The sequence below is a fragment of the Carassius auratus genome, chromosome 13, assembly GCF_003368295.1.
Source record: "Carassius auratus strain Wakin chromosome 13, ASM336829v1, whole genome shotgun sequence".
NCBI classification, from domain to species: domain Eukaryota; kingdom Metazoa; phylum Chordata; class Actinopteri; order Cypriniformes; family Cyprinidae; genus Carassius; species Carassius auratus.
This window is the reverse complement of record NC_039255.1, coordinates 20,517,148-20,544,827: the sequence shown is the minus strand read 5'-3', so window position 1 is coordinate 20,544,827 and position 27,680 is coordinate 20,517,148. Positions and strand designations below refer to the sequence as shown.

The 27,680-nt window shown below is 38.1% G+C and overlaps 1 protein-coding gene across 1 annotated transcript; it reads right to left on the bottom strand.

Annotated features, from left to right (window-relative positions):
• Window positions 1-27,680, bottom strand: LOC113113005 (vesicle transport protein SFT2A-like). The gene is made up of 8 exons (XM_026279088.1): window positions 27,502-27,680; window positions 25,385-25,471; window positions 22,942-23,027; window positions 16,405-16,486; window positions 15,204-15,239; window positions 15,062-15,120; window positions 10,030-10,059; window positions 1-484 (listed from the first exon to the last, which is right to left on the bottom strand). Exons 1-8 carry the CDS (start codon window positions 27,565-27,567, stop codon window positions 445-447), a joined length of 486 nt encoding a protein of 161 aa, XP_026134873.1. The 5' UTR covers window positions 27,568-27,680; the 3' UTR covers window positions 1-444.

The window sequence follows — 27,680 nt, the reverse complement described above, 5'->3', positions numbered from 1 at the left end:
TTGAGTAGGCTACTGCATTTATTTATTTGGTGCATGGTACTGTATCATACGAAAAGGCTTTTCTCCCATTTTTAGTTAATATATTTGGTAGAAATGCATTTTTTTTCCTGTACAAAAGTGAACAGTGTAGTAATTGAGTTCATTTATAAACGTCACATGTTATAACAAGACCCTTGTTTTCACTCAGATTTAACTGGCAGTATATTCTCTATTAAGCATTTATCCGCCACAGACAAAAAAACAAACAAACAAACAAAATAAAAAAAAATAAAAAACTGGTAAGGCTTGCAATAAATGCAAATATTACACATACTCTTAATATCACACAATTCTTTTTTAAAATTATTATATTAAGACAAGAGGAAATGTTATTTTAAGGTAACTGAAAACAGTGTGGTTTGGAGATCCGTTTTTGACGTTTAGTATTCAGGACGATCGTCAGATTCAGCTCAAACAGGTGGTGAAACACTTCATAACAGCATCCCTGTGAAAACAAAAAGACATGGATGTTTACAGCTGGCAGCTCAATAAAGAGTAGGCTATTACATACGGACGGGAGGCTCACAGCGAAATCCAGAGAAACAGATGGATAATGAAAATACTGATGATGAAAACCATACTTAATCCCAAATAACCCGATAGCTCCACATTAATGCGCTTTATTGCCTTAACGTTCAGTTTAATTCTTTGTTATGAAAAACGAAAAAAAAAAAAAAAAAAAAAAAAAACGCTTGTTTTGAACGATTGTTTCTTTGTTGTCGTTGGGCAGAGCTCTTACATATTTGATTTTGTTTGGGCGGGAAACCATCGCATAACTGACCCCCTAGATCTTGATGACTGTAATGATTTTTTCTTTTAAATCAGCAATTTTCCTAAATACCATTTGGTGGTATCACTTTACAATAAGGCTACATTTGTTAATATAATAATATCCATTTATCAGTTATCTTATTATCTTTATCGCACTCAATTATGTAAATGTTAATTTCAATATTTATAAATATCAAAATCAAAAGCTGTATCAGTTAATATTATTTAATGAATCTGAGCTTACATCAACTAACAATAAATGTTAGTTGTTTTATTAACTAATGGTAACAATGATTAATAAATACTGAAACAAATGTGTTGCTCATTGATAATTAATGTAATAAAGTTAAATACAGTTAATTTGTTAACATTTTTTAAGAGCTGTTTTACAATTTTTTGATGCTTTGGGTTTCAGATTTATTTATTTATTTATTATTAATTCATTATTATTTTTTGGTTGAAAATTATGGTCCTGACTTCTTGGGAAAAAACAGCAAATACATAATAAATGCTGAGATGGTTTTATTAGGCTGAAAAATATTTTTAGCGATGTGGCCCAGTCCTGATGTGGAGCTAAGAGATGAGGTAACCATCACGGTCTCCAAGGCAACAGCAGAACAAGGTCACGGTGCCTTCCTCGTCTCAGCCTCCACCCTTTCTCCGCTCTCCTCCGCCTCTGTCACCCTCTCTAAACGTGTTGCTATGCAGACTTTGTCAAGCTCAAAATTCACAGAAAGTGGAGGAGGCGTTAAAACAGTCAAGGTTAAAAGAGTAGAGAATCATAGAGAGAAAAGAAGGACAGAATGAGGAGGGAGATTGACGAACGTCTGCAGATCTGTTCCTCATCCCTCCTGCGTTACACGCACCCACACCGCATCACGATCAGGAGACGGTTTAGTGTTTAGCCTTAAAAGCACTGCACATACAGCACATAAATAAATGATGATTAACTCCCCCTGCGTTCTGATGAAATATCGAAGCAACGGAAACCCCGGCTCTCCAGCACAACCAACGGATTTCCTCAAAAAAGCTGAATAAGCCAGAACTTAATGACCAGAACGCAAAACACATTTTGGGCTAATACAAAAGCAGATACATTAAGGGATTATTGTAAGCATATTATTCCCACAAATATAAATGTGTTGTTGTTATACACAAGGAGAATACAGAAAAGGAGGGGTAAATGTTAGGACTATAAAGCTAAAAAAAGCTTTTTGATTTCATATATATATATATATATATATATATATATATATATATATATATATATATATATATATATATATATATATATATATATAATTTATTTATTTTTATTGAGGGAACCATTATTTCAAGCTGGCCTATACTGTATTGTTGCCAAGATGTTTAATGCAACATTAGCTCCATATTAATAATATAATATTTATCTCCTAATATTTTCAGTATCTCATAAGTAAATATTACAATATAAACATTTGTTATTGCTTGAAATAAAATAAATTTGAACTGAAATGTAAAAAATTAAATAGAAAAAGTTTTTTATTTTAATTTAGCTAGTTGCCAAGACACACACATACATACATACACACACACACACACACACACACACACATACATATATATATATATATATATATATATATATATATATATATATATATATATATAATGACATAAATAATACAAATGATAAAAACAGCAAAATAACTTAAACTTTAACTGACCATTTATAATTCACTATAATATAAACTATAAAACTAAAAAAAAAACTCCTTTAATGATTCACAGAAGAAATAAAGTAATACATGGTTCCAACAAGATGAGGGGAAACTGTTTAAAATACGATTTAACATCTTAACACACTCATACTTGAGAGACAAAGAAGGGAAGTCAATCTAATCTAATGACATGATCTTTAAGAACCTTAATGGCCAAATAAAAAGCGCATTATAATCATCACGATATTAGATTGTGGATATGCAGCATGCTCATGAAAAAACATGTGCACAGCCCGATGTTGAAAACAAAGATCAGTGGGATAAACAGCTGATGACGTGGAGCCTATGCTAATCCAGTAGAAACACAATGAAACGAGCCCCAAGCCACTCAACAACAGCATTACTGAGCTTGATGAAAGCTGAGGCTATTTCTAGGAAAACAATCAACAATGAAACAATGGTGTAGATGAACCATCTCCAGATAAATGGAGAGAGCAGTCCAGGGTTCGGTCTTTGAATGAAGCTAGCGCAGCAGGTGGAACACAGAGGGAATCATTCAGGAGGAATTGTTTTCTGAAGTGGGAAGGGAGTAAGGTTGGTGGGGGATGGGGCGTCCTGGCTGTCAGAATCCATCAGAAACACACACCAGCACCTCTGGCAGGGAAGGAGGGGGGTGTCGGGTTCAGCAAGAGATACTATATGTTATAAAAATTAGTTTCTGTTTGGATATCCAATTCCAGTCAAAGCCTCTCGAATGCTCTGTGTGCTGTGACTTGTTTACGATGCCTGTTGTTTATCACGGGCTAGATGTTTTTTTATTTGTTTTGTCCCATGTCTTTTATGATTTTCACCTGCAGTTTTCTTCACCACATTATCCTTCTTCTTGCCTTCTGTTGTAATTTACTCACTCTCATGTCATTCAGTGGAACACAAAAAGGGATTTTTTTTTTAGATGTCCATGCTGCCCTTCTCCATTTCCTCTTCGCTGAAGTTGCCCTACTCTAAAGGTGTAATGGGTATAAATGGGTACAGCAATCCAAATAATAATAAAAATAATTGTTTGTCTCTACCCTTTCTCCTTAGAGCCGATGAGTTACCAGATTGAGGACACCTAACAGGAATGAGCGCAACTGACAGTGGAAAGCGACAAGCCCTAAACTGTGAGATGAATAATTAATTTATCCAGATTTTAATTTGCCTCAAGTGCTTTTTAGATGGATGCTGAGGCTTTTTAGGTTGGGCAGAATCTGCCATCTCTGACTCTATCATCTCTGACGCTCTCTTCTATGGCTGTGTTTTCCACCAGCTGGCAACCCCAAGGTGTTGAAATACTATTGGGTAAATTGGGCGGGATCACACAGATCTAAACTAAAACAGACATTATGACATGGAACGCACATTTCAAAGTAGAATAACTGGCTCTAGCATTGTTTTTCAGAGAAACAAGCAGGTGAACTAAATCCTTTGTGGATATTTAGGAAACATGCAACAGTATTTTTGGTTTAGTATATGGTTTAGTACTAGTCTCGCATTGACAGACGTGCAGACTGAGGACTTAAGGTCTGGAATCCACGGCAGACAACGAGGCCGTTTGAGCGACATGTCAAACAATCAGTCACAGTTCATTTCGTTTCAGAGTCACGTTTCGGGGTGTGGAAATGTCGCCATAATAACAGACCGATGCGTACAACTCTCTGACGTATTTTAAAGATTCTATACCGTGAACTTTAAATATTTCACATACTTTTGAAAATCGCTCGTCGTCACAGTTGTAAACACGATGGCTTTCTTTTTTCGTGAGGGGATTTGGCGGCACGACATCTTTGTTTCCAGGCAGAACGTTAAAGAACGCAACACACACGTCTCCTGGAAATCCTGTATGATACAAACAAATCCGATGACGACTTCGAAACTCTTAAAGTGTTTCCACTTTTGTGTCCCATATGCAACAGACATTCAGCCAACGGACATCTGAGGCTGAGACTACTTCAGTACAGAAAAAACTATAACATACAGCACCTTTAATGGTACATGTATGGTGCTTTTATTCAGGCTGTTTTGGAGCTTGACAGCCTATTCACTTGACTATATGGAAAAAAGCAACACAAACATTTTTCCAAATCTCCTCTCTTAGTGTTCCGAAGAAAATAATAAAATAATAAAAGTGAGCAGACCATGACAGAATTTGCACTTTAGATGAACTATTCTCCAATTTTTACTCCCTGTATACTCCTATCCCTTTAAGGGTCATGACAAGCAGGCTAATACAAATGATTTATAAACGATTGACAATAATTTTCAACTGCAAATTAACTAAGATACAACACACTTTCAACAACTGAGACCACACGTTCTTTAATGAGTCTCAGTACACTCTCAGACAAAAACAAAAGCTGTCCGTGGGGTGGTACCTTTACACAATGTAAACCTTTGTAGACACAAGTGTCTATACTGGTTCCTTAAAGGTACACATTAGTACCTAAAGTGCACATATTAGTACATAAAAGGTACTTAAAGTGAACCTTTTGAAAGGTACTGCCCCAATGACAGCTTTTTTCCTAAAAGAGTGTAGGTTCTCACAAAGAGCCCCAACAAAGAAACAGATCTGGATAAGCAAAATGTCTCTTACACATCTTTGTTAATGTATCAGATAAATACATTTACTTGGCTCATGATGAGGAGCCTTCTGCATGGCGCTGGGAGAGCAGTGCTTCAACTGGGGATTAGTGCCATATGTTGAAGGCCATGAGTAAATAACAACACATTTTCATTCAGGGAATTCAGCTCCCCATGTGTACACAACCCAATCCCACCCAACAAACATGAACTGAGAGAGGGTGTCACAATCTGACACGCTGCCATGTGGAGAAAAACTTATTGCTTCTACTGAATTTAACTGGAATTTAAACTGGCATTTCAGCTAATCTAGTTCGACTCATCACACGGCTTACCTGTGTCGCACATCTCAGTTAGAGCCCACACAAGCCTGGCTATATTATCATGCTTAACTAGCTGCAGGACTACAATAACTGTGTGAACAACGCTGTGACCAAACAAAGAAACTCTTGGAGAACACACAGAGTAGAATGGAGTTATTAGAGATTAAGGATGTCTATGAAGTGCATGTATGCAATTAACATGATGTTAAACATTCACTGTAAAGTTTGTTGTCCAATCGGATATGTCAAAATGCAAGTAAGTAAAACAATGCACAAGTAACTAAAGTTACTTGACAGTAAGGAGAGAGAGAGAGAGAGAGAGAGAGAGAGAGAGAGAGAGAGAGAGAGAGAGAGAACTTCTGTTGCATCATCATTTGGATTAAACGAAGATTATAAGAAGGGCTCTGAACTGGTTCAAGGAACGAAAACGAAAACCGGAAACAAACGAAATTTTGACAGGAACAGAACCAGAAACGAAATCAAATTGTATAGTTCTGAACAAAATCGAAAATTTTAAATGGCCATTAACCGGTTAATGACGTTATTTTATCGTTCTGTTTAATATTTGAAATTTGCTGTCAACCAATCACGAATTCCAGCAGGACGGCATATGCAAATGTGATGCTGAAGCCAACGAGTGAAATGTCCCCTCAGTGTCATGATCCTGCCCTCGTGTCCTTGATTTTTCCTAGTCTTGAGGCAGGATCATGACAGACCCTTGTTTTGTGTACAAGCGCATGGCCTTGTCTTTGGGCCATGTGCTTGTGTTGTCTCGTTCCCTTGCCCCGCCCCCCTTGTTAACCTAGTCGTGTCTTGATTGTCCTATCTGTAACACCTGTCGTGTCTTGATTAGTACCCCTATTTAGATCTCCTAGTGTGCTCTGTCTTGCGTCGGTTCATTGTCATTGAGATTTGTTCCCTAAGAATTGTGATTGTTCCTCAAGAAGTGTTTTGTATTTCCGTGAGTGTTTGTTTATAGTTAGTGTTAAGTGTCTTTATCTTGTCTGCCCAGTCTTGTTTTGTTATTTAGTCTTTTCCCTAGCTATTGTTTTCCCCCTCGTGGGTTTTTGTTTTCCCTTTTTGTATAATAAATCCTGTGTTGAGTTAAATCCTGTCTGCACCTGAGTTCCTCCCTTACCATTACCTGACAGAATGAACCGACCACAAAGGAACTCAGCAGACAGGAGGCAATGCTGGATGGCATCAGCCAGCCAGCGTGATTGTTTTGAGGGCTCTCGCCTTGTGGTGTTCCGGGGGACCAGGGGAGGTCGTTCCGGAGCGAGCGGGCGAGAGGAGGAGCCCCAGAGGTCCCCACCTACCCAGCTGCCCACGGTCCCAGAGGGTCGTGTCCTGGCCGTGGAAACCCTGGGGGATCAGGCAAGTCCCCCCCAGAGTCCTGAGGCACCTCCCACTACCTTCAGTCTCCCCAACAAGCGAGGGAGACGGTTTTCATGGGAGTCGGCTTCAGAGTCTTCGGCGTCCGAGTCTGCCCTGTCCGGGACCAAACTCCCCCAACCCGCCTCTGACCCAGCTGTAGCCTCTGCACCGCGCCCGAGGAGGAAGAGGAAGAAGAAGGGGCCTGCCGGTCCTGTGACCCTGTCTCCTCCCGAGCCAGCAGCGGTGAGCGTGCCCGTGCCAGCAGCGGAGAGAGCTGGCGTGCCCGTGCCAGCAGCGGAGAGAGCTGGCGTGCCCGTGCCAGCAGCGGAGAGAGCTGGCGTGCCCGTGCCAGCAGCGGAGAGAGCTGGCGTGCCCGTGCCAGCAGCGGAGAGAGCTGGCGTGCCCGTGCCAGCAGCGGAGAGAGCTGGCGTGCCCGTGCCAGCAGCGGAGAGAGCTGGCGTGCCCGTGCCAGCAGCGGAGAGAGCTGGCGTGCCCGAGCCAGCAGCGGTGGGCGTGCCCGAGCCAGCAGCGGTGGGCGTGCCCGAGCCAGCAGCGGTGGGCGTGCCCGAGCCGGCAAAGAGGAGAGCTGCAGTCGTGAGAGCGGAGGAGAGAGCCGCGGCCGACTCTGCAGCAAAGACTCTTGTACAGTCGGTCTCTTCTCATAAGGAGATGCCTATTATCCTTGCTGCTAAAGCCTTTTCTGATTATTTGTCCCGTCTTGTCCAAATCCTAGAAGTCCCCGTCAGTCCTGTTTTGTCCCCTGACCCTGTCCCCAGAAGTCCTAAGTGTCCAGCCGTTGTCTCCCCGTGTCCTGTTGATGTGGCCCCGTGTCCTGTTGATGTGGCCCCGTGTCCTGTTGATGTGGCCCCGTGTCCAGTAGATGTTGTATCCCCGTGTCCAGTAGATGTTGTATCCCCGTGTCCAGTAGATGTTGTATCCCCGTGTCCTGTCGTCTCCCCGTGTCCTGTCGTCTCCCCGTGCCCTGTCGTCTCCCCGTGCCCTGTAGATGTAGTCGCCCCGTGCCCTGTAGATGTAGTCGCCCCGTGCCCTGTAGATGTAGTCGCCCCTCGTCCTGTTGATGTTGCCCCGCGTCCCGTAAGTGTTGCCCCGCGTCCTGTGTCTGCTCCTGTCAGTTATCCCGAGAACCCTCCCCGCCCCTCACCACCCAGACCTGCCCGTACCCCCCGTCGTCAGCCTTCGTCCTGTCCTTCTAAGATCCCTACCCCTCCCACCCACCCTGGTCTGACCCCCATGAACTTTGTACTCCCGCCTCCTCCCCTTCCCTGTTTGTTTTTTTTGTTATGTCACCCTAACCCTGCCATTGTGTTTTCATGTTTGCCTTTGTTATTATTAGTCATGTCTTGTTGGTTTGTGTCTGTGTCCCAGTCAGTCATGTCCCGTGTTTGATGTTCCCTTGAGGAGCGTCTGGAAGCCGCTCCTTAAGGGAGGGGTTCTGTCATGATCCTGCCCTCGTGTCCTTGATTTTTCCTAGTCTTGAGGCAGGATCATGACAGACCCTTGTTTTGTGTACAAGCGCATGGCCTTGTCTTTGGGCCATGTGCTTGTGTTGTCTCGTTCCCTTGCCCCGCCCCCCTTGTTAACCTAGTCGTGTCTTGATTGTCCTATCTGTAACACCTGTCGTGTCTTGATTAGTACCCCTATTTAGATCTCCTAGTGTGCTCTGTCTTGCGTCGGTTCATTGTCATTGAGATTTGTTCCCTAAGAATTGTGATTGTTCCTCAAGTGTTTTGTATTTCCGTGAGTGTTTGTTTATAGTTAGTGTTAAGTGTCTTTATCTTGTCTGCCCAGTCTTGTTTTGTTATTTAGTCTTTTCCCTAGCTATTGTTTTCCCCCTCGTGGGTTTTTGTTTTCCCTTTTTGTATAATAAATCCTGTGTTGAGTTAAATCCTGTCTGCACCTGAGTTCCTCCCTTACCAATACCTGACACTCAGCTGTGGACTCATCATAGGCAAGTCTCAATGGCAATGCACCACCTTCAGGGCCGGATTAAGACCAAATTCGGCCTGAAGACGCAGCGCAAAAAAGGCCTTTTTTTTCACGCCATTGGTGCATCATGAGCCTGAGCATGCAGCTCTCCTTTGATTATTCCCAACATTGAGAAGCTCTGCTCGCCGGAGTCATTGGACACCATCATGCTCAGATAGATGCGCTATATTATATATATATATATTATAGTAGGCTATAATAAACACTGTAAATATAGCTAGGCTATTTTTATAATAATTTGGCATTCAAATACATTGTAAATAAGGTAACATTTGATTTTGTATCGAATGAGAGACCCAACGTTGGTATCCGTTTCATTTTAGCCTAAATTAATTACTTTTGGTTTGTCGTTAATATTGCTATAGTTTCTTATATTTGTAATTCTTGTTCTTTTCTAAATACTGTTAATTGAATACTTCTCAAATTTCCCGGAAGCTGCCGTTTTCATTTGACGCTATACTTTGTTATTATTATTATTATTATATTATTATTATTAGGCAAATTATAGGCAAATAATATTGTTTTTAAAAAAATAACGTTATTAACCGGTATTTATTCCACCCGAACCGGTTTCGTAATGGTAATAATATCAGAGGAACGCAGAACAGAAACGTTAACATATTGATTCTGCTTCGAGTGAAACAATTGGTTTTTTTTTCTGTTTTCAAGCCCTGATTATAAGGACATTCACTATAAACAACTATTGCATACACACCTTTATTTTAAATGAAAAGGGAAACTAGCATCCTGTACGTGTCTCTCTCATTCTGCATCAATATAAATGTGAGCATACATTGTGCTTATTTTGCTTGCTTGAGGTTAACTGCACTATATTTGTGGCTTTGGAATATAACTCGTAGCATGATTCAAGTGATAAAAAAATATGACATATTTCAGAAAATAAGTTAATTGCTGTTAAAAGATTTATGTATGAGTGGTTCCTTGCATTATTACAGTAAAAAACATTGTGCAATGGAGCAACTCTAAAATGCTATTAAATTAAAGATGAAATAAGATGAAATAAAATGAACAGTGAAAGTAAAAGCTTCTACATTACATTTCAATGGCCATAATTAAGGGTAAAAATAACTGAAGGAAATATCTATTTGCTAAATGAACTAAGCCAACTAACATTCATCATATTATTTTGGTTTCTGCACACAGTATTTTCAAAAATTACAGAGGCATTTACTTACCGTGCAAATGGAATGTAGGAGATGCTGTACCTAAAAACACACAAACACACAGTGTTAATACCTGATGTCCCATTAAAAGCTTAGCAGATGCAAAAAAAATAATAATAAAAAAAGGACAAATCCATATGTACGTCACAGATGCCAGTTACAGCTTGTTATTATAGTAATGAAATTATGTAATAATAGTAGACATGCTTTCATAGTGAGTTTAAGTGTGTTTTCTTTTATGCTCACCCAAGGCTACATTTATTTGACCAAAAGTACAGTAAAGAAAAAAAAAAGATTAAATAATAGAAATATTAAATAATTAAATAATGATTAAATAATATTTGTTATTTCTAAAAAGGATGATTTAGTGCTGAAGATGATTTCTTATCATTATAATCATCATGAGAGCAGTTGTGCTGCTTATTTCTGTAGAAACTTATACTTTTTTCAGGCTTCTTTGGTGAATAGAAAGTTAACGTATTACAAATAGAAATATAATGTATTTTAGTAATATTTTGTATCATATAACATCTGTAAATTCCTTCACTTTTGATTAATTCAGATAATCAGCTCGTTAGAAGTGAGCTCCGTGCATGAACTTGACATAGTCCCTCCCTACACAGTGTTCATTGCTCCCTACTCCCTGAGCAGGGTTTAATCTGTTGATGTTTACTTCGCTTCAGAACATTCATTCATATATTTGCGCTGTGCAACATCTTCACACACAGACACGTGTGACATCACATAACTCTGTAAATAAATACTATTTATATTCATGTCTCGCACACTTCAATGCACTTTGATTGGAACATACACGTTTGCTTCAAACTCATGGAATCATGGAGGAATATCCTGTGATGTCCACTTCACAGGGCACTTACGTTCAAATAGAACAAACGTCTGAAGCCATAAGAGAAACATACAAAATATATATATTTATATATATAATTGCCATAGGGTGAATTGCCTTAAAGTGGGACACTGCCTAATGTGGGACTCTTAAGGTTTCTTGCTTGTAGCTCCCCTATAAATACATGAATTCCAGTGAAACTCTGGGTTACCAAAGTTGTTGTGTCAAATGATCAAAATGTATCCATCTCAAATGTACAGTCAAAATGAGGATGGAGGAATCATCACACTGGAAGCACATTGTGTGAAGACCACCCAAAGGTCAATGACATAGAGTTTTGACAAATTTGATATTAAGTTTACATTCATTTTATACAAAACAAACCTGCTACTTTTTGGCCTAATGTGCTTATTAAATGATTTTGGCCTTTTATCATAGCCTTATAAGTGCCCCACATTAGGAACACATCTGTTCCACATTAGGAAGCTGCAGATTTTCTCAGACGACTTGCATTAAGAGCACTAATATGTCTATCATTTCTTTTATGATTGTATTATCCGGATTTTCTCTTTTGATTTATTTAGGACACATCCTGGGGTTTCTGAAATGGTATTAGGTGTGGATTTAATGTTTTGCCTACACATCGCAATATGTCACAGACATCTGAAATGCAAAAATGTCCTACATTAGGGCAATTCACCCAATATATATATATATATATATATATATATATATATATATATATATATATATATATATATATATATATATATATATATGTATATATATATATAGATTTACGCCGATAATTATTTTATTATTTTAGTTGTATATTTAATTTAATTATTTAATGTTAAGAGATAAGATTTACAAGAAATATTATAACTGCTACGATGTAAAAGGAATACTGCTGTAAAAAAAGCACCTTATTTGTTTAGTGTTTGCAAACCAAATGTTATTGCACTTTTGTTCGTATAGCAGTACTATTAAATAAAACTACTTTACACTACTACACTACTTTTTAATGCATTATTAGTTTTGTGCATGACAATGCGATTAATCACAGACAATCATGTGATTAATCGTTGCCCAGCACTAATATATATATGTATATGTATATATATGAGACATGAAGTACAACAAAATATAGAACAATACAAAGTATAAAGTATATACAGCCTAAAAAAATATCTGAAAAATAAGCCCCATGTTACAAATGATTGAAAAACTGATTACGAATTTGTTACACACAACTGACTTCAAATGAAATGCTAATGTACTGAAAGCTTCTCAGAAATGTCTAGCATCAAGGAATCCTCCCTGCAGTTTTCCCAGTACTCTCTCTTCATTCATGTAAAGTGGTTGCCAGAGTGACTCCTGTCAGAGTAAGACTGACGCCAATTACATGGCCAATAAAATCTGACCCACTGACGTGTTAAATACTGGGCAGCCAGGACCTGTTAAATGGCCATCTTCTCTCTCTCTCTCACACACACACACACACACACACACACACAAACACACACACACACACACACACAAACACACACACACACACACACACACACACACACACACACACACACACACACACACACACACACACACACACACACACACACACACACACACACACACACACAGTCCTCTCTGTTCATCTGACGATCATCTATCAAACCAGAAATGCTGTGTAAAATATTACATAACCTTCAAAGTTCAATGCTTTTCAAAACTTTTCTTAAACTTTCAGGCAAAGCTTTGTCAAACCAACATCTAAATTTTGCTTTGAAGAACTTTTCTGTTCTAGTTCTAACAGAGAGAACCCATGTGTGTGGAACGCATATGAAGTTAGACATGTAGGTGAAGTGTTGCAAATAGAAATCACTCCACAAACACACAACATTCCTGTCTTGTCTCGCAGAGGTCGTTGCATAGTGAAGTGGGAAGCCCCATCCACCTGGTTCAGCACCTGTGTGCTTGCTCGTGGCCAAGTGAAGGGATCAAGACACGCTTAGAGGATCAGATTATTTTTGCTGCCCACTTCTGCTTAGCTGCTTTAGTGGCACGGGAACACTGCCCATCTGCCCGTCTCTACCTATCATTCTTGAGCAGTGAGTAGCCTTTAATAGCTCCCTCTCGTAACTACAAGTGTTTGCAAACTTTCAGCTAGGGGGAAAGATATAGCTGAGCTCGTGATCTTAATGTGCTTGAGCTGATGATGCTGATGTTCCACACTGTGACACTGATCAATGGCACATTACTGTTAGCAGCGCCAATCATTAAAGTGAAATAGATAAGCAGCTTTCACATGTCCTTTAATAAAATGAAATCTGTGTTGTTGCCTAGGCATTGCAAACAGGTTCTGAGAGCTGCCAAGGCATTTTGTCTGGTTGCTAAAGTCTCTTTGTTGGCTGCTGGGACACTGCTAGGTGGTTCTGGGTGGCTGCTAGGGCGCTCGTGGTTTGGGGGGGTTGCCAAAGCTTTCCTATGCAGTTGCTAGGGTGGATTCTCTATTATAGTCTCTAGATATGGCCTTCCTTCAGTATACAGTACAGACCAAAAGTTTGGACACACCTTCTCACTCAAAGAGTTTTCTGTATTTTCATGATTATGAAAATTGTAGAGTCACACTGAAGGCATCAAGGGCTATTTGACCAAGAAGGAGAGTGATGGGGTGCTGCACCAGATGACCTGGCCTCCACAGTCACCGGACCTGAACCCAGTCCAGATGGTTTAGGGGTGAGCTGGAGCGCAGACAGAAGGCAAAAGGGCCAACAAGTGCTAAGCATCTCTCGGGGAACTCCTTCAAGGCTGTTGGAAGACCATTTCAGGAGACTACCTCTTGAAGCTCATCAAGAGAAAGCCAAGAGTGTGCAAAGCAGTAATCAAAGCAGAAGGTGGCTACTTCGAAGAACCTACAATATGACATTTTCAGTTGTTTCACACTTGTTTGTTATGTATATAATTCCACATGTGTTAATTCATAGTTTTGATGCCTTCAGTGTGAATCTACAATTTTCATAATCATGAAAATAAAGAAAACTGTTTGAATGAGAAGGTGTGTCCAAACTTTTGGTCTGTACTGTAGGTCAGTATATATTTCAGTGTTTTAACGCCCGGCAGATAAAAATAGTTTGATTGCTTAGAACAGAAATAACACAAGACACAATTTAAGGTATCATTTCATTCCTTGCCACAAAGAGTGCCGACTGTATTATGTGCGAAAGAGTAATAACAGTTTGGGTTCCTAAATGTAAAGATATTTACCACTGTTTTACTAAATATTTTGAGCATAATTCAGTAATTTCAATAGATTCAATGTGATTGGGGATTCTGCATAAGGACAAAATATTTCCACAGTCAGCAGGTTCAAGTAGTTCACATGGATTCACCGCAATGACCAAAAGGAAGCTGGCTTCTGTGTGAACTGTGCTGACATACATCAGTACACTATCCATCATAACAAAAAAATGCTTGCATGTATTTCTTAGTTAGATTCTTGACTGAATGTTTTCTTAGTCTTAATGCACACCATCTTCCACCAGTTACACCGATGATACTCTACCTACAGTAATCTCTCATTAGTCTCTTCAGTCACCCTGATCATGCATCTATTTTTGGTCCACTTCCTCACCTTGCCAAAGACTCAAGCTCCTGCCTCTAACTCAGCAGGCAGTCACTGATGACAAACTGCATGCACAGTTTAATTAACAGTTTATAAGCCTACACCAGTAGAGATGCCCAGGCAGCAGGGAACCAGGAAAGAGCAGAGCGAGCTGCTAATTGTTTTTTTGTTTTGTTTTTTTAGGTGCCCTGGGCACAGCAAGACCAAAAGTGCTCAGGTCTGTAGCTGCTAGAGTAATTTAGCATTTGACCTACGGGTTAAATTTCAGGATAACTGTCATAACACACATGTAGAGATGTACAGACACTAATATCAAGATTTATCACATTATCATGACATGACAAACTTATTTTTCTAGTTATAGTACTTTCAATTCTACTCAATAACAGCAGAAAAAAAATTACTTTAAAAATCTTTTAGAAACCATTTTTAACATGTACTGAACATGAGTACTAAAATGAAGTTACTAAGAGTAAGATACATTTTTAACAAAGATACAAAATAAAATAAATCTTATAAACGTTTTCTTATTATTATTTTTAAAAGATGATTGACAATCTATCACCTACCATGTCATGGCCAAAAATTGCAAAATACAGAAGATGATTGCCAGGCCTCTTTTGTTCCACTGCAGGGAAACAAAGAGCAATAAAATATGAATAATGTACATTTTTTTCAAGTATCAGCAATACCTGTTGTGAGGAAGCTTACCCAAAACACTGCACATAAAGTCAGCACAAGGAATAGCTGGGAAAAAAAAGCACACATGGGTTAAGAAACTGTGGTCAAATAAACATGAGGCATTTCACAAAGAACTTCCATAGAGGTTTATGCTTGTATATGCATGGAAACAATAAACCTCTTAACAGCTGGTGAGATCAACAATCTGGGATTAATCCAGATAATTCAAGGATTCTAAGTGTTTATTGTCATATACCCAAGTGTGGAAAACAAGTTTCCCTCAGCAATGAATCTCTTACTTTGCTGTCCACAATGAATGCCAAAACTATACACACACATACACAAACTATACACACAATGTAAGAAACATAATAATAAAAACTATGCTGAAGTAGTACGAATATAGACTACAAAAATAGAAATATAGACCATGTATATCTATATATCCGAGAATAGAGTAGGAACATAGAATGTGAAAAAGAGAAATATAGACTATGTATATGATATTTATATAGTGTTAAACACCCAATGTTCTTTTTATAGTTGGCAATAATCCAGAGTACTTAATAACTCCTGTTCACTCCATATTTTAAATCTTTAATGACAACTGCAATCATAAACAAATATCATAAGAAGGTGCTCATCATACGCCTGCACAGAAACACATAACGATCATTTGACAGTCTGGTTACAACAAGCTTCACATCGTGCTGTGCTTGAGCAAGTGTGAACAGATTCAGACCAAACACAGATTACGGGGGAAAGTGTCACACTGAGTGGCTGTGATTTCTCTGGATTACTACAGCAGTCCTTACAATCTCTTAATGCCTCGTAGTCCCTTTAAGAGCTTCCAGATTTGTGACAGTAAAAGGCTAAAGCACTCCTTCTGTCCTACTAGCCTGCATGTGCATATCTGTAATGTCGCATTAATTTAACGCAACTACATCAATATTCTGTCTATTTTTTTATTATGACTTTGAAATATGGTGTCTGCCACAAGTCAATTATTAACACTTTGATTTAAACTTCTTGTAAAATGTTTTAAAATGTTTGCATTTTTTTCCTAAATACATTCCACCTGGTTTAACATTTTGTTGTCTAATATAATGACCAGGTAAAAAGAGCATCTAATAAGGATGAGTCAACCGGTTCTGCTACAATGTTAAATTCGCCTTTCCAAAATGTCTTTTGTCATTAGCTGTCCAGTGCTAACACAGAGGCTCTTTCTTACCAGCATCATAATGGTGGCTAAAAGCCTGGTGGGCTCAAACATTCGCTTCAGCTGTTTGAAAGGGCCCATCAGGAAACAGGTGCTGGGAAAAAGAGGGAAACAGAATCAGATCAATTCACAAGGCACAGTATCCATTACTCCATTACAGGTGCATTAATCAGTCATTAATCAAGCAGCAAAGAGATATCTTGATGATATTCCAATTTTTATGCAAACATTATTTATATACGGATTTCAACTAGGTAAAAGTTTACTGGTAAAAGTCAATTCTATAGTACACAAAGAACGGATATTTAATACGGATATTTAATGGGTTGTCCCTATTCTTTTAGTGAGTAATGGGTATTTTTTGGGCGTAACATGCAACAAACCAATCAGAGTCTCATCTCCTATTCAAGAGTCAGTTGCGATCGTGCCACCATGACAGATTTGAAATGTACACAGTGGAATTAGCAAGCGCAAAGAAAAGCATGTTTGTGTGCTGCTGTGTGTCCCTGTGTGTTTAATAAGCAGCGTGTACATGCGTTGTGGACCCGCCTATACTAACGCACTCTTTACATAAAGAAAAAACATTGCGCCAGAATTTAGACCAGGTTTGAGTTGGTCTATTTTCAGTTCCTCAAAATAGCAACCCGCCAGCAATGCATCTGGACACATCTAGTTTTCAGACCAGCACATGAGCAAACAAATGGATGCAAATGCATTAGCTATTTAAACAACGCAGTGCAGGACAAGAAAATGAGAACCGCGTCGGGCTGAAACTAGCAAAAACACTTGCGCCGCACCTTGTGCCGTGTCTATGATAGGGCCCCTGAACTTGCTGTTTTGAGAAAAAAAGAAAAACTCAACATCCACTTTGGTGGAAGACACCAAAGGCACCAATTAGCATAATTCCTAAATCTATAAAGATTTATTAATTTATTCTGAGACATCAGCAAAATCAGTAAGCATCACAATGATGGAGACAGGCTGTGATCCCGCCCCAGGAGACTGAAGCATCTCCCCTGCATTACTCAAGCAACCCTAACCAGGACACTCATTAGATCACACAAACACTAATGCATGAGCCAGCCATGATGTCATCCTCTCTCCTACGAGAGCAGGCATTGAGGGCGGACAGAACCTGACATTTCCAAACATGGTCGAACAGTCTAAAGAAGAAAAAAGGGCTTGCTCACTTGCTTGTCCTCTAACCTAGTTACTTCAAGCTAAATGGCAAAAACGAATGAAACAAATTAAACATCATTCTTATTACTATATTGGGAAGAAGAGAACGCAATGTTTCATAATAAACATACATCATGGTCTTAATCCAATAACTACAGCTCAGTTCAGATCAACAGGTCTTCTGAATGTAAATGCTGAGTTGCAAATAAACCTCATGATCTGCATCAGTCTAGGTCTTTAAACGAGGTTTCCCGAATCTACCTGCTACCTAATATGTCACGCCAGTAGGTTTCCAAATCGCTACCATGACCAGAAGCAATGTTGTGTGAATTTAAAGCGGGTAACCCAGACAGCATGACCCTTCACTCTAAAGACCTAACATCTGCTCTGTCAGGACAAGTCTGTGGTTGAGGACAGAGTCTGGTTACTAATCAAACCTGATCAAATCTTTACTGAAGAGGCCGAATGGCTCAGTTTAATGATTTCTCACACAAGTTAAAAGCAGTCAGCGGATATGCAGAGGCGCAGTCTTGGAAAATTCCAGGGGAATTCTTCTGGGTCATTTTTCCATCTCAGTGCCCTGGTTACTAACTGGGTCTCTTCCTGGTTCCTGCATCATGATTGGAAATAAGTGACCACAAGCCTTCTATGACACAGCAATGTCATGCTTTTCTGGAATTCTATCAACATTACACATAATTTACACCCAAAGGGGAAATTCTTTTACATATTTTTACTGACTGAGAAGCCATTCTGTGCTCTCACTAAACAGATCGGTGCGCTCTTTGAAAACGTGTTCTCTGCACAGCGCATGGTTTGACACTTTATATAGCTACATTTCAAATGACTTCCCTGCATTGCACAAAACAAAAAACAACCAAAAAAAAGCCTTCTTACCGTTTTTGTCTTATTTCTAATTAAAATATCTAAACATTCTTAAATCAAGATGCTTTTACTATATAAGCAAAAATATATTTAGTTTTGTCTAGTATAGTCTAAAAAAAGTATAATTTAATTAATCTAAATTAAATGCATTATGTGTATATTTTTGTTCATGAAATAACTTCTGACAGCGGCCATGAACTATCATGAAGAAATCATCTGGCCTTGATTAACTTCTCAACTCATAACTCACAAGAAGACCTGGGCCCTCGTTTATCAACAATGCATATGTTTCTATATTTTGTCCTACGACTTAAATTTAGAATGCAAGTACAAAAACATCCATATCTATCAAATGTCCGTATGCGGTTCTTACGCACACCATTAAGTAATCATTGTTGATGAATCCCATGTTCAGAAGCACCAAGCTCATTCATGGTCATTTGCATTCAGAAACACCTCCAATAAACTATATATGGTGACAATACCTCCATTTATAAATCATGGCAATTAAAGTTACACAGGAAACATGCAGAGGCACTTTCTTTTTGTAGTATCGCCATCTGCCACTAGATTCTCAGTGTAAGCATGCTCAGAGTTGTGCTTATATTAACACACATTACTATGTTTAAGTAGAAGTTGGTAGATCCCACACTTTGCGTGAAACTGTTCTTGCACACTCATTACGCACAAATCTGTGCATACGTGATGTTGATAAATGAGGGCCCAGGATTCTCTCTCAGTGCTTTATATCTTTCCTGTAGGTAATAAAAGTTAATAACACCTGCACACTACTCACTGAAAAATGAAACATCAGCTGATTAAATACTAGACCGTGCAGAGAAAATTCATCATCCATTTAAAATATCGTCTCGATTACTGTTCAGCCTGCTGGTGATTTCAGAGAACCAGACAGACCTGTTTCAGTCTTTGAGGACAGAACATCTCGCCCCACATGGCAACCCAACAACACTGTAAGAGGAGGAGAACAAACTTCTGAGCCCTACTTACAAGACAATGCATGTCAATGGGAGCCAGAGAACATTTGTGAAGAGAAGTTACAAGACTTTGACAACTTGAAACAGAGCCATCCTCTGAGCCGGTGCATTGACCAAGCACAACGTTATGAAAGCACACTAACTGCACGGCTTTAGACAACTAATCACGTCAGCCTCTTTCTGCAATCATGCAGTGTTAATTTCGTTGACTAAATATTTTCGTCATTATTTTCGTCACGAATATATTTTTGCTGACGAAAACGAAACGAAAACTAAAATAGAAGGCACTGATGGAGACTAAAACTATGACTAAATTGATTGACATTATCGTCAACGAATAAAGGACGAGACGAAAATAGACTGTGACGAAAATCAAATCGGCAGACGGGAGAGATGCGAGGAATGAGCAAAAGAACCGGCAAAACAGAACAGACTGCATGAGAGAAGAGAACCAATCAGAGCCTGACTTATTGAGACGTGAAGCGAAGGTTTTCAGTTTTTATGAGCTCCCGGGAAGTCGGCATTCGAAGAGGTGATAGGGACTTTAAGCAACAGCCTCTGGTTGAACGGCAACGCCATTCTGGCGTTTTATTGCGCCTGCGCGAATTTAACTGCTACTTTGTGACGTTCTAATTTAACGGTCTACTACGGGAGAACAGCTGATTTGCCAGAGTCGCTACAACGTGAGAGGTTAGGTAAATAAATGTTATGTTTTTAGACTTATTTACATCATACAATATTAAAAACTCCTCTTCTGACAAAAGATTGTCATTTAACGCCAAAAGCAATCCTTCTCTTGCTTTTTTAAATTATATATTTTTTTGGATCTCAATAAATGAATTAATGCTGCGTTGCGCTGTTCTGTTTTACCGTTGCTTAGTGACTTTTACGTTCTTGGCTACAGCGGTGTGACGGCCAACTTCCGGTCGCCGTAGCCGTTCCATTCGCAGCTGTTGCTTAAAGTCCCTACTGTCTAAAAGAGCGACAAAATGTCCACAGCTCACTTCACGTTTGACGACGAACAAAACAAAACAAAGTGTAAAGCACGCAGAGCGCTCATTCGTGGCAAGAACACAACCAATTTGAAAAGACATTTACAGACGAGCCACCCGGACATTTTCTCAAATGTAATTTCACAACGATGTTCTTTTGTTTATTGAGCTAAGCAAAATTGGAATAGTGCAGTGCGTAGATGTTGTAGCATTAAATATTACGAACTGAAAAGTACTGTAAAATAGCCCCTTCTTCAAATTAGATGCGAGCACAATACTAATACGTAATATCATGATAAATACATTTGATTAATACTAATGTTTAGTATATTTTATAATGTTCTACTTGTTGACAATATCACAAATATTTCTATATTAGTCATGTGAAACATGAATGTTCACATCCTATCATTATACATACAAATCTAGCAATATTGTAGTATTTAAAACATACAATATTGCTAGACAAATGAATACCTTATAAAATCTTGTTACTTTTTTTATCCACCTAGCTGCCAACTTATTAAATATTTACTTTAAATGTATGCACTTATTGTTCAGCTCAGCTGTAAACTTTAAGGTCCTGGACCTAACTTTATTTTTCTTTTATTGATGGTCAATTGGCAGCTAGTTATTGTTTACATTATCATGACAGTGTTTGCTGCTGCATAAAAGCTTTTGAATCGAAATAAAGACACAGTTGTGTTGAAATAAAGTTGAATTTGTGTTTTATATATTTTGGTTAAGTTTGTTTCCTATACCAGTTGTAAAAAATTGTCTAGTAAATCTGTTATTGATTTTAGTCTTATTTTAGTCGACTAAAATACCAAGCAATTTTAGTCGACTAAAATACCAAGCAATTTTAGTCGACTAAAATAAGACTAAAATTAAAACAAATCAGATGACTAAAACTTGACTAAAACTAAAAAGAATTATAGTCAAAAGACTAAGACTAAAACTAAATTAAAATTTCGTGTCAAAATTAACACTGCAATCATGCCTTCAACTGACATGAACAAAGACATTAACAAATTCCTGAAGTCCGGGTCCATTAAGGACAACGGAGGCCACTTGGGTGATGAGTGAGAGTTGAGGATTTGGTCTTCTGCTCTCACAATATGAAAACATAAATGACAATAAATAAATCAATAAATAAAATAAAAAAAACAGCTTCTATAGCTGCCTGAGCAATACAAGCACATCAGGAAAACAGATCTGTGTCTGCCAAATCCATACAATATAAAACATACAATAATATCCAAATGTCAGATTTCTTTATATAGTGCTTTCAGAATACATATTCAGGGTAACTACTGTTTTGTAAAAAACAATGTTAGTAATAAAATGAAGAACAAAGAAAATCGTAACATAGAACAAGTCACACACACGCCAAGCACTAGAGCTCAATTCTGATGTATTGCTTAGATCCGGATGGATGTTCACATTATTATTAAATGTGGCCAACATCAAATTGCTTAACTGACCTTCATGCACAAGAGAACAACAAAACAAAATTAAATTACAACTTTATTAAAAATAAACGTTAACTGAAATAAGTTTAAATATTAAATGTAACATTTCATTCCAATTATTTGGCAAAGCCTCATTTCTCATTTTCTTTTAGATGGCTATATAGAGCTGTGACTCTAGAGCGGTCACAAACAACAGCCTCTACCCTGACAACCGTCGTCATGCTCACTGAGTGACCAAAGAACTAACGCTAACCCGTCAGCGGGGAATTATGACTTATGTCGATCTAGAGTCCGTCACCATGAATTATTGTACTATGATCATTCAGACTGTGGTTGAATCAGATTCAGTACCACATATGGAAACGTCCCAAATCAGAATCAGAAAGATCAGATTCTGATCGTGGTCTGTTCTGGTCACACCGTCATGAAACTAAATGATCCGGGTCACACATGAGCAAAACAAAATGGATTTGGGATGCATTTTCCTGCAGTGTTTCAAGTGGTTTGAAGCGGATTCCTTTCTAACATGTGAATGCAGGACAGTGGACCTTCAGGAGCGGGACTGGACACCCCTGGGGTACATTAGGCTACATTTAGAAGACTAGAGCTGGGCTCTCATATAACTTAGATAATTTTCTAATACAATAGGACTATATATATATATATATATATATATATATATATATATATATATATATATATATATATATATATATATATATATATTTTTTTTTAATACAGATGATACAAGCAATCAAGCAGTTGTTATTTCCTTTTGAGATTTGTATTTATGCACATGTACTAATATATTATATAGAGTACAGACCAAAAGTTTGGACACACCTTCTCATTCAAAGAGTTTTCTTTATTTTCATGACTAAGAAAATTGTAGAGTCACACATTTGGTCTGTACTGTTTATATACAAAATTAAAATAAACAGCTGGGTGATAATATAGTTACATTTTGCAATAAAAAAAAGAGGCAGTCGACATCAATACCACAAAATCAGCCATAATTACACTTACCTTGAAAGTGCTGCGATATTTCCAAGGGTGTAGAATAAAGCGAACAATTTAACACCAGCTTTAGGTAAGAAGAGGAGCGCAGTTCCCTGTTACAGAAGATGTAGAGGCTTGTTCATCAATTTTCAAACATTTCTCTGAAACAACATGTCTATGATGTAACAAAATCATTCTGGTTCATCCACTATCAATTTCAGAGATTGTACATGAACAAATTAAACAGTTCTGCCACCTAGTGGTGTTACAAAGCCTTTGCGCTAAATAAAATATACAGTGGCCCTAAACAGTGTTTGGAATTTAATTACACTTACAAGTTACAACAGTATGAATATTGTTGCATTCGATAACAAAATATCACACACACACACACACACACACACACGTCTGGTCAGCTATCCTTGTGGGGACTCTCCATAGGTGTAATGGTTTTTATACTGTACAGACCGTATATTCGATCGCCCTACACCAACCCTATCCCTAAACCTAACCCTCACAGGAAACTTTATGCATTTTTAGATTTTCAAGAAACTTCATTCTGTGTAATTTATTAGCTTGTTTACCCGTGGGGACCTCAATTTAGGTCCCCACCGTGACACGAGTCCCCATGAGTCTGTGTGTATTCAGGTTTAAGTCCCCACCAGAATAGAAAAACAAGTACACACACACACACACACACACACACACACACACACAGTATGCTAAATGAAGCTAGAGCTTTTATTAGAACTAACTTGTTTAACCATGTCTGCATGACTAGTCTAGAAACTGGTGTCAATGTCGTTTTTAAAGGATTTCTGAGTAAATATATATATATAATCCCTGGTATAACGTACAGCAGTCTACACATGCATACTTCATGGCCGCTGCTGTAAGTGTTATCAGTAAAGTGTTATCACTCTGCTGTGGCCAACTGAACCACACACCAACTGAAATCAACTGGGAGGGGGAAGAGGAACAGGGTGACGTTATTAGGGCGGCCAAGTCACCCATCTGTGATCATGTGGTCATTCACATGTATTGCACTGCAACAAGCAACAGTTTTGCTGTCAATTACCTTTTTTACTGAGAAACTGAAATTGAACCTATTATTTCTTATTAGGTTAAAACTTCTCAAATATCCTGTACGATCAAGTATATTCAAACTGTGCATATATTAGTCTATATTCACTGCATTGCGAGAGCTTATGTGACATCAATGGTGCTTGGTCTCATTGCACTTTTAAAATTGACTAAGTTTGAATGTGTTTTATGGGACGATTAGCCGATTAGTCTAAATAATATAATGAGGGTGAGAAAATATAATTTATTTTGGGTGAACCAAAGCCATAACCACACCATGAACATGACGTGGTTATGAGGGGTGTTTTTTTAGGGGTTGATGTAAATAACCCAGTGGGAGTGGCGTTTCTATTTGAAATTCACTTCATCTACAGCGATATCATTGACTTGATTGCAAATTAAAACAGACACTATTTCAACTGAACAGAGATTACATAACTGAATTCAATGATGAACTGCCTTTAACTATCATTTTGCATTATTGAGACACTGTTTTCCAAATGAATGTTGTTCAGTGCTTTGGCGCAATGTATTTTGTTTAAAGCACTATATAAATAAAGGTGATTGATTGATTGATTGATTGATTGAAATAATTAAAGAAAATTAAGATTTTAAATGGATTTAGAAGAATAAAGAGAAAGGAAGATGATATAACTGTGAAAAACAAAAATAGGCTTTTAATTGTTTTCAAAATAATATTTTTAATATAACATTAATGGAAAAATCCTTCTAGTGTCATCACATTCAATTGAATGACACAAATCACTTAGGTTTCCAATTCAAAACTTTGAAAAATAAAAAAATAAAATAAAAGAATGTTGTTAACTACTTTCATCTTACCCCTCACTCTTTCGCTGATAAAAAAAAAACAAAAAAAAAAAAAACACTAATAGACAGCTGGAATTTGCAGTTTCTGTGAGTAATGAAGCCCACCTTCTTTGATTTGATTGGCCCTCTCAATCATTTTGACATTGACGAGTGCAAATCACTAACTTTTAATACTTCTTATGACATATACTGTCAAATATCAAACAATTGGGGGCGACAATTTGGCCATCAAAAATGGCAAGTTATAAATGTATGGTAAACTAAATAGTCAACAATCAAATATTTGGGATGATAATTTATTTAAAAAAAAATAAAGTTAACTTAAAACTTCTGTCAAATATTTTCAAACATCAAATTGGGGGGAACATTATGGTCATTTCTCATTATGATGGGGCGGTGATGATTCTTGTCTCTCTCAAGGTCTGTGGTAGTGACATCACTGTGGTGAGTTATGTCTTAAAGAATAACTTAACAACACATAAGTCTTAGAAATCGACTAGGTCAATGTGGCTGACAGATAAAGAGCTTCATGGGGAAATAATGAGGAAAATTAACTCACAAGTATAGAGCACAGGACCCCTCCTGCGAAACAAATGACAAACCACTTCACCCGTGTGCCAAAACTGAGTGTTGTGCTGTCCAGGATCTACGGAGAAGAATCACAGGATGTCACATGGCTCATAACGGTCCTCGAACAAACACCAAGAGTTCATGCTTTAAACTTGTTTCATTGAAATGCCTCTGATTTATATCTGCAGATACCCACAGGAAGAACAAGACAAGAAGAAAATGTACTATTGTTCTGGCTTCTCCATATTATCATTCACACGATTGAAGACCATCATGCATTACAGCCTAAACAGTTAAGATTAACAGAATGGCTGGTCATTTACAGAGGAATACAGGTGCATCTCAATAAATTTGAATGTTGTGGAAAAGTACATTTATTTCAGTAATTCAACTCAAAATGTGAAACTTGTGTATTAAATAAATACAATGCACACAGACTGAAGTAGTTTAAGTCTTTGGTTCTTTTAATTGTGATGATTTTAAGATTCTCTCTGGGGTTCAGGTCTGGTGATTCTGCTGTCCAGTCAAGCACACCAACACCATGGCCATTTAACCAACTTTTGGTGCTTTTGGCAGTGTGGGCAGGTGTCAAATCCTGCTGGAAAATGAAATCAGCATCTTTAAAAAGCTGGTCAGCAGAAGGAAGCATGAAGGACTTTGGACCAATGACAACAGTCCAGATCTTCTTCTCCTTAGCCCAGGTAAGACACCTCTGACATTGTCTGTGGTTCTGGAGTGGCTTAACAAGAGGAATACGACAACTGTAGCCAAATTACTTGACACGTCTGTATGCCTTGATCCCAGCCTCAGTCCATTCCTTGTGAAGTTCACTCAAATTCTTGAATCGATTTTTTGACAATCCTCATAAGGCTGCGGTTCTCTCGGTTGGATGTTCATCTTTTTCTTCCACACTTTTTCATTCCACTCAACTTTCTGTAAACATGCTTGCATACAGCACTCTGTGAACATACAGCTTCTTTGGCAATGAAAGTTTGTTGCTTACTCTACTTGTGATGGGTGTCAATGATTGTCTTCTGGACAACTGTCAGATCAGCAGTCTTCCCCATGAGTGTGTAGCCTAGTGAACCAAACTGAGAGACCATTTTGAAGGCTCAGGAAACCTTTGCAGGTGTTTTGAGGTGATTAGCTGATTAGCATGTCACCATATTATAATTTGTTGAGATAAATGTTGTTAAACGTGAGCCAAAACCATCACAATTTAAAAAACAAAAACAAAGACTTAAACTACTTTAGTCTGTATGCATTGCATTTATTTAATACAGGAGTTTCACAATTTGAGTTGAATTAATGAAATAAATGAACTTTTCCACGACATTCTAATATATTGAGATGCACCTGTAATATATAACGAAAAACAACACATCACAGCACTGTAGAGCTTACAGTATTTTATTATGATAAACTTTTAATCTTAAAGGGATCACTTAAAATGTAATCCCTCATGACATGACCCCTTTAAGACACTACTGTACATAATTTACATCTAGTGCTATTTTAAATGGAAAAACAAGTAAGGTATGCACCAGTGCTTAAAGCCTAGTTTCAGAAACTAAACACCATCCGGAGGTCATGACCTTACCTCACATGATCCTTCATCTCAGGAAGCATGTAAAATCAGCAATGTTAACAAATATCATTATCACATAACAATTATATGCAAACATACAGAAGACAGACCAGAAAAAAACAAAACAAAAAACACAACAGTACAGCATTCTTCTTATGTAGACTATTTCTCATGACTTAATTGCACCGTGGTATTACTATGGTTTTTGATAACACAGACTGGTGATATCATGTTGTTGATTTTAATATTTAACATGGTCATAATGGTAATAACATAACGTTAACTTACTCCCAGTATTATCTGAAGGACACGGGAGCACCATGCTGTATAAATATGGCATTCATCCATTACAATGCTATTAACATCTGCTACCTCTATTGTAAAATAGCAACGTTACTAAGTTAGAACTCAAAAGAAGTAAAAAATGTGTGAATTTACAGTACTCCATAAACTCTATGGGGCCTATCAATTACAGACGAAGACACACTGCAAACAAACACACGTTCTCCTTGATGTACCTGTGATGTAAGTCCCGCTTCTTCATTTTGCTCTCGACCACTTAATACACGACGCAACTTCTCCATCGTTGCTCGACAGGTGAAACAGTGGAGTGCCTAGCTGAAATTATCCAACACTTCCTTGAAGTTCAGCACTGACACAAATAAGACGTTACTTTTCCCCACCCGTATTCCCATGA